Raw genomic sequence first — 12,896 nt, 5'->3', positions numbered from 1 at the left:
TTAGGCCTAGGAGTGGCTGTGTGGTAAGTAGCTTGCTTACCTACCACATGGTTCCAGGTTCAGTCCCACTGCATGGCACCTTGGGCAAGTGTCTTCTACTATAGCCTTGGGCTGACCAAAGCCTTGTGAGGGAATTTGGTAGACGGAAACTGAAAGAAGCCCATTGTATATATGTGCATATATATATGTGTGTATGTGTATGTTTGTATCTGTGTCTGTCCCCACAACATCGCTTGACAACTGATGCTGGTGTGTTTATATCCTTGTAACTTAGTGGTTTGGCAAAAGAGACTGATAGAATAATTACTAGGCTTATAAAGAATAAGTCTTTGGGTTGATTTGCTCGACTAAAGGTGGTGCTTCAGCATGGCCACAGTTAAATGACTGAAATGAGTAAAGAGTAAAGAGAAGCAATTATAACTTTGCTCTCATGTGTTTATTTTCTCCCTGCCCGAGGTTACTATGGTCTTTTCTATAGGCTTTTCTTTCCATGGATAAACCTTGTCTTACTTTTAACATCTTTAAAACTCTTCTGTTATACACGATCCCTTTTGATTGTTTTTTTTTTCTTGATTCCTTTTGATCTGAATTTTACTTTTTTTTCTTATTTTTCTCCTTTTTTTCATTTTCGAAAAGGAAAGCTCTACATTTGTATTTGTCCCCTCTGTGTTCAGTCTGTCTATCTAGTTATCAACCCGTCTATCTATTTGTCTGTCTATCTATCTATCTATCTACCCGTCTGTCTATCTATTTATCTACCCGTCTATCTATTTGTCTGTCTATCTATCTATCTATCTACCCGTCTGTCTATCTATTTATCTACCCGTCTATCTATTTGTCTGTCTATCTATCTATCTACCCGTCTGTCTATCTAGTTATCAACCCGTCTATCTATTTGTCTGTCTATCTATCTATCTACCCGTCTGTCTATCTATTTATCTACCCGTCTATCTATTTGTCTGTCTATCTATCTATCTACCCGTCTGTCTATCTATTTATCTACCCGTCTATCTATTTGTCTGTCTATCTATCTATCTACCCGTCTGTCTATCTATTTATCTACCCGTCTATCTATTTGTCTATCTATCTATCTATCTATCTACCCGTCTGTCTATCTATTTATCTACCCGTCTATCTATTTGTCTGTCTGTCTATCTATCTATCTACCGTCTGTCTATCTATTTATCTGTCTGTCTGTCTATCTGTTTGTCTGACCGTCCGTCCGTTTGTCTGTCTCTCTGTCTGTCTGTCTTTCTACCTATTCTCCCATCCATCCATCTAGACAACATACATATATATATATATATAACAAATATATGTGCATTTGTGTCTGTGTAGAGGTGCAGTTGCAGACACTTGCCCAAAGTGTACAACAGATGGATGGAAACCAGAATCAAGGAATTAAGAAGTGAACCTCTTAACTGCATGGCTATTCTTGGAGCTGCCCACATCAAACACATTCAGCATCCATTCTCTCTTCTTGCAACTCTAAATGTGACGAAAATTTGTTCCGTTCTATTTCATCATCATCATCATCATCATCATCATCGTTTAATGTCCGTTCTCCATGCTAGCATGGGTTGGACGGTTCGACCGGGGATCTGGGAAGCCAGGAGGCTGCTGCACCAGGCTCCAGTCTGATCTGGCAATGTTTCTACAGCTGGATGCCCTTCCTAATGCCAACCACTCCGTGAGTGTCGTGGGTGTTTTTTATGTGCCACCAGCACAGGTGCCAGGCAAGGCTGGCAAACGGCCACGATCAGATGGTGCTTTTTACGTGCCGCTGGCACGGAAGCCAAATGTAAATAATATAAATAATGTACATAATTCCTCATCTCTTAAATATAGAACTGTAGAACCCTTTTTTGTCAAAAAATTAGGTAAAAAATATGGGAGTTTCTTATACAGGATAGTATTATAATCTCTTACCAAACCTTTTTTTCCAATGTTTTGTCATCTTTTTCTTCTTTTTCTTCTCTCAGGAGAACAATTTAAATTTGAACCTCCCTCTGGAGATGAACTGCCCAACAAAGGATTTGATCCCGGCATGGACACTTACCAAGCTCCTCCTAGTGATAGCTCTGATGTGTCTGTTGCTGTCGACCCTGAGAGCACACGTCTGCAGCTTCTGTCACCCTTCGCAAAATGGGACGGAGAAGATATTAAGGATATGCTTGTCTTGATTAAGGTAAGTTTCATACAGTCACGGCTCTGTGGTAAGAATCTGGCTTACCAACCACGTAGTTCCAGGTTCAGTCCCACTGCATGGCACTCTGGGCAAGTGTCTTCTACACTAACCTTGAGCTGACCAAAGCTTTGTGAGTGGATTTGGTAGACGGAAACTGAAAGAAGCCCGTCATATATGTGTATAAACACCCACTATACTCTCGGAGTGGTTGGCGTTAGGAAGGGCATCCAGCTGTAGAAACTCTGCCAGATCAAGATTGGAGCCTGGTGCAGCCATCTGGTTCGCCAGCCCTCAGTCAAAATCGTCCAACCCATGCTAGCATGGAAAGCAGACGTTAAACGACGACGATGATGATGATGATGATGATGATGTGTGTATCTTTGTGTCGGTGTTTGTTCCCTCACCATCAGTTGACAACCGATGTTGGTGTGTTTACATCCCTGTGACTTAGCAATTCAGCAAAAGTGACCGACAGAATAAGTACTAGGTTTACAAAGAATAAGTCCTGAGGTCGATTTCTTCAACTAAAACCCTCTAAGGCAGTGCTCCAGCATGGCGTCAGTCAAATGACTGAAGCATGTAAAAGAATATGTGTGTGTGTGTGTGTGTGTGTGTGAGGTAAGTAGCTTGCTTTCCAACCTTGTGGTTCTGGGTTCAGTCCAATTGCACCCCACCATGGGCAAGTGTCCTTCACTGTAGCCCCTGGATGACGAAAGCATTGTGAATGGATTTTATAGACAGAAACTGAAAGAAGCCTGTCGTATCTATCTGTATATCTAAGTGTGTGTGTCTTTGTGTCTGTGTTCCACACACACACACACACACACACACACACTTGACAACTGGTGTTGGTGTGTTTATATTCCTGTAACTTAGCAGTTCGCCAAAGCAGACTGGTAAAACAAGTATCAGGCTTCAAAAAAAAAAAAAAGAAGGAAGAAATAAGTGCTGGGGTTGATTCATTTGATTAAAAATTCTTCAGGTGGTGCCCTAGCATGGCCACAGTAACCATAACAACTGGTTATTAGTCTCGCTGTGCCTAAGTGAATTCCTGACTACTCCCACCCACTCCTTTGTAATGTCTGGTAGCCCTGTACCCCACTCTGTTGTGAAGCAGCTATGCTTGTCCCTCCTTCATGCTTTTACCTTTCAACTCTGTCTATCTGTTTGTCTCTCTCTTTCTGGAGGAAATTGGATGTAAGTCAGATGTGGAGAAGGATAGGCTCTGCCAGTTCCAAGAGGGCCTGGGACACTTGCTGCAATTGCATGGTGGCACCCTTACGGGTCTGTCGGGAGTTGAGAGGGCAAGTCGAAATATGCGCATTCTCATATCTTCCTCCCCTTCCTTGTCATCCTCATCATTGTCATTATACTCAACCTCCTCTCCTCCTCCTCCTCCTCTACATTAATATCCTACTCCACTTTGTCATCATTGTCATTCTCCCCAGCACTCTCCTCCTCAATGTCATGAATCAATCATCATCATCAGCAGCAGCATCATAAGCAGTCGTCATTGTCCTTTTCATTGTCGTCATCATTTTCATCATGACTGTTGTCATCATCTTTATTATCACCATCAATCAGCATGTTCCTTATCATCTTTCTCTTCATCATCATCCTGCTCTTCATCTTCATCTTCCTCTTCATTCTTCTCTTTGTTCCCATCAGTCATCATCATTAGTCATGATGAATCATTGTCAGTCAGCATCATTCATCAGTCACAGCCATTCATCACTCACAATCATTCACAAGTCACAATTATTCACCAGTCACAATTATTCACCAGTCACAATCATTCACCAGTCAATCATCCATCAGTTGCAACCATTCATCAGTTGCAACCATTCATCAGTTGCAACCATTCATCAGTTGCAACCATTCATCAGTCGCAACCATTCATCAGTCACAACCATTCACCAGTCATAACCATTCATCAGTCATAATCATTCATCGTCATCATCATTATCATCATCATCATCACCATTGTTTTCACCATTTCATCATCATCATCATTGTCATCATCATTGTTGTTTTCTTCATTGGTGAAATCATCATCCTCATCACCAATCAACACGATCCTGATCATTATCCTTCTTGTCTTCCTCCTCCTCATCATCATCATCCTTCTCTTCTCATCTTCGTCATCATCATTTTTGCATCTCCTTTTCCCATGCTGGCATACATGTCACTAAACCCCTTTGAAACAGCAATCTATGACCTGATGCCCTTTCATGATGCCAACCCTTGTTTTCAAATAAATTACATTGAAATCAATCAATCAATATCAATCAATCAGCTGACAACATAATAAATACATCTTTTGTAATTTCAGGCAAAAGGGAAGTGTACCACTGACCACATCAGTGCTGCTGGTAAATGGTTGAAATTTCGAGGGCATTTGGACAACATCTCCAACAATTTGCTCATTGGGTAGGTACATATATTTAGCCTTTTACATTTAAACTGGATCATGTCCAGCTGAGATATTCTACCTGTTTTTACGTTTAAAACTGGCCAAATCTGGCCTCCCGCACCTACGCTAAAAGTAAACGACCATGTCATTGAAATCTTGGAGCTATGAGATAATGCGGGATTAATTGAAAACAATGTGTATTAATAAACATAACATTGCACAGAGTACTCTGAATGCTAATGGGTCAAAACACATTTCTGTCTTCTTATGTGGCTGTGTGCATACTTGCCTTCCTGCCTGCCTGCCTGCCTGTCTGTCTGCCTGTATATCTCTCTCTCTCTCTGTCTCTCATGCTTTTGTTAGGCCTGTGCTGCATCAGCCAACTCTCATTCTCCAAACAATTTACTCATTGGCTTGGTACCGTCATCATCATCTTCATTTAACGTCTGTCTTTCATGCTGGCATGGGTCAGATGCTTTGACAGGCGCTGGTGAGCTGGAGGACCGTGCCAAGCTCTGTTATCTGCTTTGGCAAGGTTTCTATGGCTGGGTGTCCACTTTACTGAGTGTGTCTGTTTCTCTCTGCTTATCACTCACTCTCTTTCACCCTCATCCTTTCACTAGGCCTAAGAAGGATTCACTCTCATACCTTTACTTGGCCTACATATTAGAGATTGCATTAGACGGACCTTGTGCCTCTGTAATTCTTTCTCTCTGGTGCATCTCCTTTATCCTCTTCATCCTTCTCTACCACCAGTCACCACTCTCTCCCTCACCGTCCCCTTAGGACAACTTCTATTCCCATGCCTTTCCTAGTGCCAACCATTTTGCAAATTGGACTGGATGATTTTTCGCATGGCACCAACACCAGCAAGGTCTGTTTGGCATGGTTTTTAAAGCTGGATGCTCTTCCTAACACCAACCGCTGCCAACAATCACGCTTGAATGGTGCTTTTTACATGTCACCAGCATGGGAGCCAATCTGCGGCCCTGGCAACGATCACGCTCGGATTTGCTTTTAATGTTCCACTGGCACAAGTGCCAATCAGGCGGTACTGTCATCGACCATGTCCTCGAAACCATGTCAAAGATGTAGAATATAATATTTTCTCAAATTATGGAATTTTACTACTGGTGGTATATATGGCAGTTGTGTGAAATTTGCAACACACCACCAGTGGTACATGTAGCAGTTATCGTTAATTAATCTATGATTATACTGTTCAGGTATTGCCATCTTGTTACTGGTTTGTTCTTTAAATATATTTGTTTCCATTTCTACCTCTGACCATTTTTTTATGCTCTTTGTATTTGGCGTCAGTGCTGTTAATTATGAGAATGAAAAGCTGAACTGTGTGAAGAATCAACTGACAGGTGAATATGGAGGTGTACCTGACACTGCACGAGACTATAAGGTAAATTCTTTGCGTTGACCTTTCTCCTTTCCTTAACCGATTTCAGGTCTTGTGTTTGTGTTAGAATCACAGATCTTTGGTTGGCCCCAGTTCTATAGTAGAAGACACTTGTTCCAGTCACCACTCTGTAGAATTGAACTTGTAACCACTTGGTTGGGAAGCAAACCTCTTCACCACACAGAGCGATAAGTAATACTTAATATTGGTTTCAAATTTTCACACAAGGCCAGCAAGTTCGGGGGAGGGGGTAAGTCGATTACATCAACTCCAGTACACAGCTGGTACTTATTTTATTGACTCTGAAAGGCAAAGTTGACCATGGTGGAATCTGAGCTCAGAAAGTAAAGACAGACCAAGTTCTGCTAAGCATTTTGCCTGGCATGTTAATGATTCTGTTTACCCGCTACCTTAGATAATGTTTAATCTTGATTTCAAATTTTGTTGCAAGACCAGCATGTTCAAGGGACAATTTAAGTTGATAACATCAACCCCAGTACTCAACTGGTATTTATTTTATTTTTCCTCAAAGGATGAAAGGTAGAGCTGACCTCAGCGGAATTTGAACCCAGAATTTGATGACAGATGAAATACTACTAAGCATTTTTCCCAGCTTGCTAACGATTCTGCTAGCTTGCCGCCTTAAAGATAAGGTTTAATAATAAAACGTATAACTATAGGGATTAATATCAAGACATCTAGTGGTGGTCTCCCTTCGGATTAATATCAAGATACATTTAGTCTAGTGGTTGTCTCCCTTTGGATTAACATCAAGATACATCTATTGTGGTGGTCTGCCTTCGGATTAACTTCAAGCTATATCTAGTCTAGTGGTTGTCTACCTTCGGATTAACATCAAGATACATCTATTCTGGTGGTCTGCTTTTGGATTAACATCAAGCTATATATAGTCTAGTGGTTGTCTACCTTCGGATTAACATCAAGGTACATCTATTCTGGTGGTCTGCCTTTGGATTAACATCAAGATGCATCTATTCTGGTGGTCTGCCTGTGCAGGTTCTATGCATGCGAACCTTCTCCAGCACTCTCTATATGACCTGGGAGGGCCCATACCCTCTGTACTCTCCCCTGCCACTGTTAAGTAGATTACTGGAACTTCACCTACTTTGGATGGACACTGGAATGGTCTCCTGATGCCTTCTCTGGGTAGTTGGGATGTGTTCTCAGAATGTAGAGGGCTGGAAGATATACTCTAAAGCATTTCTGCTAATCTCCCAACTGCAGAGCAATGAGAATTGAACCTATGATCTAGTGATTGTGAGTGCAATGCTCTAACCATTAAGCCATGTGCTTTAAGATATACTGGGATTAAGATGGATTAATATAAGGATTGATATTAAGAATGAGCATCTGTTCAAAACAAACTGTTGTGTTAAGAAATGATTATGAAGTAAATATGACTACATTATCTACTGTCTGCCTTCCTTACTTGAGTTGGTAGGGTTTGCTTTACAGCATATATAACTGCTATTTTTAGCAGATCGAATGACCACATAGAGGCTCTGGCAGTCAGTAGTGGTGGCAGCGGTATGCTTCATATACTTACTACTTCATACCTTTGTGTATCTTTGCAGTCAAAAGGCGTATTTTGGGTTGTCATTGGTGATGAAAATTACGGTGAAGGCAGCAGCCGAGAACATGCCGCTCTGGAACCCCGACATTTGGGAGGCAGAGCCATCATTGTCAAAAGTTTCGCTCGGATCCATGGTAAGTACAACGTGGAGTGAGGGGTGTTTTTGTTAATTTTTTTGTTTGTTTTTCTCTTCCTACCCTCCCCCCGCCTAATTTCTGTCTCGTGTTTTGATATGAAATATTGTTTTAACACTTAGAATCTTTGAGCTAGATAAGGTTGGTTTAAATGCTGTTTTGTGTTTCAGCTGACCAGAGCTGACCTCTCACACCTATCCTACAATGTTGTCCTAAAAATAAACAATCACATCATTGAATTCTTGAAATTATGAGATAGAATGAATAACCATTACGTTTGAGTCAGTAACTTGAACGCCAAAGAATTAAACATAGTTCTGAGTAGCTCTTCTCCATCTCTCTTTTAATTATCTTTTTTTCGTTCATGTTTGGGCCAAAGCTAAATTTCATTCCTCACGGTGAAAGAGAGAGAGAGAGAGGGAGAGAGAAAAAGAAAGAATAAGATAGAAAGCGGAAGCAGGGATGAGTCCGACAGCTAAACAGAATTATGGGACTTGCTCAAAGACTGGGCACAGTATCTATCTTTGTTCAATTCCAAGTTGAATTTTTGTTGAAATTTTGTTCTGACAGATGCCTGTCTATACACCATGCACGTGCGCATGTGTGTGTGTGTGTGTGTGTGTTTGTAGGAAATATGAGGTTGTTCATAAGATTTAGTCACACCATCTTAACATGTGTTTAATTAACTTAAGGTGAATATTTGTTCTTGTCCATATTAATTTATGTTCCAAATGACTAGATTTATAATGACAAAAATTATTTATACAAATTCTTCAGTATTTTCAAAATTTATTTGAAACAAAGGCAGTGAAGAAATGTGATAGCAAAAGGGTTAATACCAAGGTGCCTGACACCATTCAATGATACATGTTTCCTGTTTTAAAGTGACCTAAATTTCCATCAGAATTCCATGTTGTTGTATGTTTAGTGGTTGGCTTTAGGAAGGCAATCCAGCTGTAGAAACCATGCCACAACAGACTGGGTGTCTGGAGAGCTCCCTACTAGCCAGTGCCATGTCAAACTGTCCAACCCATGCCAGCATGGAAAGTGGATACTAGACGATGATAATGATGATGATGACGCAATTTTTATATGTAACATTATTGAATCAAAATCACCTTTTTTTGGCAATTTTATGATGAGTTCCTCTTTCCAATCATTAGGCACATTTTCTTCCTGCCGTATCTTAGAAAATAATGGATGAAACTTTTCTACCGCTATTTCTATCGCTGATTTCAAAATAAAACATCAAAATTAGAAGCAATAGCTGCCAAACTAGGATTGAAAATCAACCACAACAAATAAAAAGTTATGTGCATTAATGAAGAAAACAGCGAACGCATTAAAGTCGAAACCGGTGAACTAGAGGATGTAGCTGAGTTTACATATTTAAGTAGTAAGATAACGTTTTCAGGCGGCACCGACGAAGATATTTAGACGAGAATAAGTAAGGCAAGGACCGCTTTTCACCTGTTAAAGAAAGTATGGAGTGCAAGTGTAATTTCAATAAAGAACAAAATAAGAATTTTTAACACTAACGTAAAAGTGGTGTAATTGTATGGGGTTGAGACATGGCGAACAACAGTTAAGTCAAATAAGTAAATACAATCATTCATCAACAGATGCTTGCGTAGTATACTTAAAATAAGATGGCCTGAACACATAAGCAATATGGAGCTATGGCAAAGAATAAATCAAGTTTTGATTAGGGAGCAAATATTTATGAAAAAGTGGAAGTGGATTGGTAGCACAATTAGAAAAGACACACCAAATGTAGCGAAAAGTGCTTTACAGTGGAAACTGGATGGATATAGAAAGAGAGGTAGGACTAAGAACTCGTGGCGTAGATCAACACAAAAGGAACTAGAGAAAGGCGGACATTCATGGCAGAGTATAAATACAGAAGCGAAAAATTATGCGACATTGAATTCAGTTATAAGTGGCCTGTACTTCGCGTTGGAGGGTTAAAGGCAGAAAAAAAAGAAAAAAAATTGGATCAAAAAGATAAGAGAATTCACCATCGTGGAGTGTACATGTGTGCAACAGACGGAAAGCTAAAATAATTGGATTGTTTATAAAAAAAACCAATGTGTGTTTAATGATGAAATAATAAACAAGAAGGTGTTTGATCTGATTTTCTCCTGTAAACTAATCAAGAAACATTGATTACCACTGATTATTATTTCTTTTACAGAAACAAACTTGAAGAAACAAGGAATGTTGCCATTAACTTTTGCAAACTCCGCCGACTATGACAAAATCCAACCAACTGATCGCATATCGATTTTGGGACTTAAGACTTTTGCCCCTGGAAAGGTAGGAATTTCATATAATTTCTTGTTACTTTTGGTTGACATCTTTTCCTGTTATTTTTAAAACCTTTTTTGGTGCCAATTTGTCTGAGACCTCTCTTGGTTCTGTACTAAAAATCTCCCATTTTAACGTAGTCTAAATTAAAACATTCCTTCAAAATTCCATAATAATTTCTACATTATTTACATTATTTACATTTGATGGATATTTGTCCTCATCTTGTTTGTTATTAACACAACAGTTCGCCTGATACACCCTCCAAGCCTTCATCAGGTGTCTTGGGGAATTTTTTCACCTGGGTTCTCATTCATAAGGTATTTTTCGATATTATTATTAGCGTAATCGTTGCCAGCATTGCCTTACTGGCACATGTGCCGGTGGCACATTGAAAGCAACATTTGAGCGTGGTCATTGCCAGTGCTGCTGGACTGGCTCCCATGCAGGTAGCACATAAAAAACACCTTTTGAGTGTGGTCATTGCCAGAACCACCTGACTGCCCTTCATGCTGGTGGCACGTGAAAGCACTCACTACACTCTCGGAGTGGTTGGCATTAGGAAGGGCATCCAGCTGTAGAAACTTTTCCAGATCAGATTGAGCCTGGTGCAGCCTCTGGCTCACCAGTCGTCAGTCAAACCGTCCAACCCATGCCAGCATGGAAAGTGGACGCTAAACAATGATGATGATGATGATTATTATTCATGTCACTGCCTGGAATCGAACCCGGAATCTTGAGGTTAGTAGCCCGCACTCTTAACCACTACACCATAATCCCATGGCCATAAATTCCATGTAAATTTATGTTCCAAATGCCTAGATTTATAATGACAAAAATTACTTATATAAATTCTTTAGTATTTTTAAAATAATAATAATAATAATAATAATAATAACAACATTGAAAAATACCATAGGAATGAGAACCCAGGTTCAAAATTACCCCAAGACACCTGATGAAGGCTGGAAGGTATATCAGGTGAAATGTGTTAACAACAAACAAGATGAGGACAAATATCTGTCAAATGTAAATAATGTACATAATTCTTCATCTCTTTAATATAGAACGATGATAATTTATGTTCCAAACATCAGATTAATAATGGTAAAGTTATTTTACTAAATTCTTTTATCATTTCAAAAGTTGATTGGATTCGATTCTAACGTGAGGTAGCTCATTATTTTTTGGCCATTGTTAGGATATTGTTACTTTAATCAGAGTATATATGTTATAATGATATATTATTATTATATAGTTATTATTGTATGACTTTAGTAGTTGCTTTTTCTTCGTAACTTATCAAGCCTCCAGGTTTGTTTATCATCATCATTTAGCGTCCGTTCTCCATGCTAGCATGGGTTGGACGGTTCAACTGGGGTCTGTGAAGCCAGAAGGCTGCATCAGGTCCAGTCTGATCTGGCAGTGTTTCTATGGCTGGATGCCCTTCCTAACGCCAACCACTCCGTGAGTGTAGTGGGTGCTTTTTACGTGCCACCTGCACAGGTGCCAGATGGAGCTGGCAAATGGCCACGGACGGATGGTGCTTTTTACGTGCCATTGGCACGGGGGCCAGGCAAGGCTGGCAACGGCCACGAACGGACGGTGCTTTTTATGTGTCACCGGCACGGGGGCCAGGCGAGGCTGGCAACGGCCATGAACGGATGGTGCTTTTTACGTGTCACCGGCACGGAGGCCAGTCGGGGTGGCGCTGGCAACAGCCACGATCAGATGGTTCGCTTACTTGTCACCGGCACTGGTATCACAGCCGCAATTTCCATTGATGTTGATCGACTTCGATTTTGGTTCTGCTTTCCGATATCTGATTTGCAAATATTATTTATATATATATATATATATATATATATATATATATATATATATACATATACATACGTAAAAAGCACCATTCGAGTATGATCTTTACCAGTGCTGCCTGACTAGCCCTTGTGCTGTTGGCACCTAAAAAGCACCCACTACACTCTCGAAGTGGTTGGTGTTAGGAAGGGCATCCAGCTGTAGAAACTTTGCCAGATTGGATTGGAGTCTGGTGCAGCCTTCTGGCTTGCCAGCCCTCAGTCAAACCATTCAACCCATGCCTGCATGGAAAGCGGATGTTAAATGATGATGATGATGATTATTATTATTTATATATATATATATATATTTATATGTTTTAATTTCAGTTATTCAGAAAGAAATATTCCCTTATTTTTTGTTCTAAATATTCTCTCCTTTTCATTGTCTTTCTCTCTTTCATACTCTCCGTTTTTCTCTCTCCAACAGCCATTAACCTGTGAGGTGAAACACGAAGATGGTAGCACAGACACTTTTCTACTACACCACACATTCAACGAAGGTCAAATAACTTGGTTCAAAGCAGGCAGTGCCCTCAACCGTATGTTCGAGGTGCGACAAGGGAGTTAACCTCGTAGATAAAGTAAAACTAGATTAATATAGCTTACATAACACAATGACACTTCTGCAAAGCAGTTTTAAAAACAAAAACAAAAAAAATAAAAATCCAAACCAGTATTTTATATTTGTTATTATTATTATTATTATTTTTGTGAGACTGAATTTTCTACTTTTTTGACTTTTTCATTCTCTTATTATAGCAGGATTATTATTACTACTACTACTATCATCATCATCATTATTTTTATTTTTATTATTATTATTATTATTATTATTATTATTATTATTATTATTATTATTAAGGTGGTGAGCTGGCAGAATCGTTAGTGCATTGGACAAAATGCTTAGCGGTATTTCGCATGTTGCTATGTTCTGAGCTCAAATTCCGCCAGGGTTGACTTTGCCTTTCAACCTTTCAGGGTCGATAAATT

At 39.7% G+C, this 12,896-nt stretch overlaps 1 protein-coding gene across 1 annotated transcript in view; it reads left to right on the top strand.

Annotated features, from left to right (window-relative positions):
* Positions 1 to 12,587, top strand: part of LOC115219777 (aconitate hydratase, mitochondrial) — a 64,221-nt gene extending 51,634 nt beyond the window's left edge. Inside the window, exons 16-21 of the mRNA XM_029790030.2 lie at positions 1,983 to 2,188; positions 4,521 to 4,618; positions 5,922 to 6,015; positions 7,608 to 7,740; positions 9,935 to 10,056; positions 12,334 to 12,587. Of these exons, the coding sequence (XP_029645890.1) occupies positions 1,983 to 2,188; positions 4,521 to 4,618; positions 5,922 to 6,015; positions 7,608 to 7,740; positions 9,935 to 10,056; positions 12,334 to 12,474 (794 nt within the window). The 3' untranslated portion in view covers positions 12,475 to 12,587. The remainder of the gene's footprint in view (positions 1 to 1,982; positions 2,189 to 4,520; positions 4,619 to 5,921; positions 6,016 to 7,607; positions 7,741 to 9,934; positions 10,057 to 12,333) is intronic.
* Positions 12,588 to 12,896: the final 309 nt, after the last annotated feature.

This window comes from Octopus sinensis, linkage group LG15 (assembly GCF_006345805.1).
Source record: "Octopus sinensis linkage group LG15, ASM634580v1, whole genome shotgun sequence".
Classification (NCBI taxonomy): Eukaryota; Metazoa; Mollusca; class Cephalopoda; order Octopoda; family Octopodidae; genus Octopus; species Octopus sinensis.
Note: the sequence above shows the minus strand (reverse complement) of the source record. Positions and strands in the feature narration are given on the sequence as shown.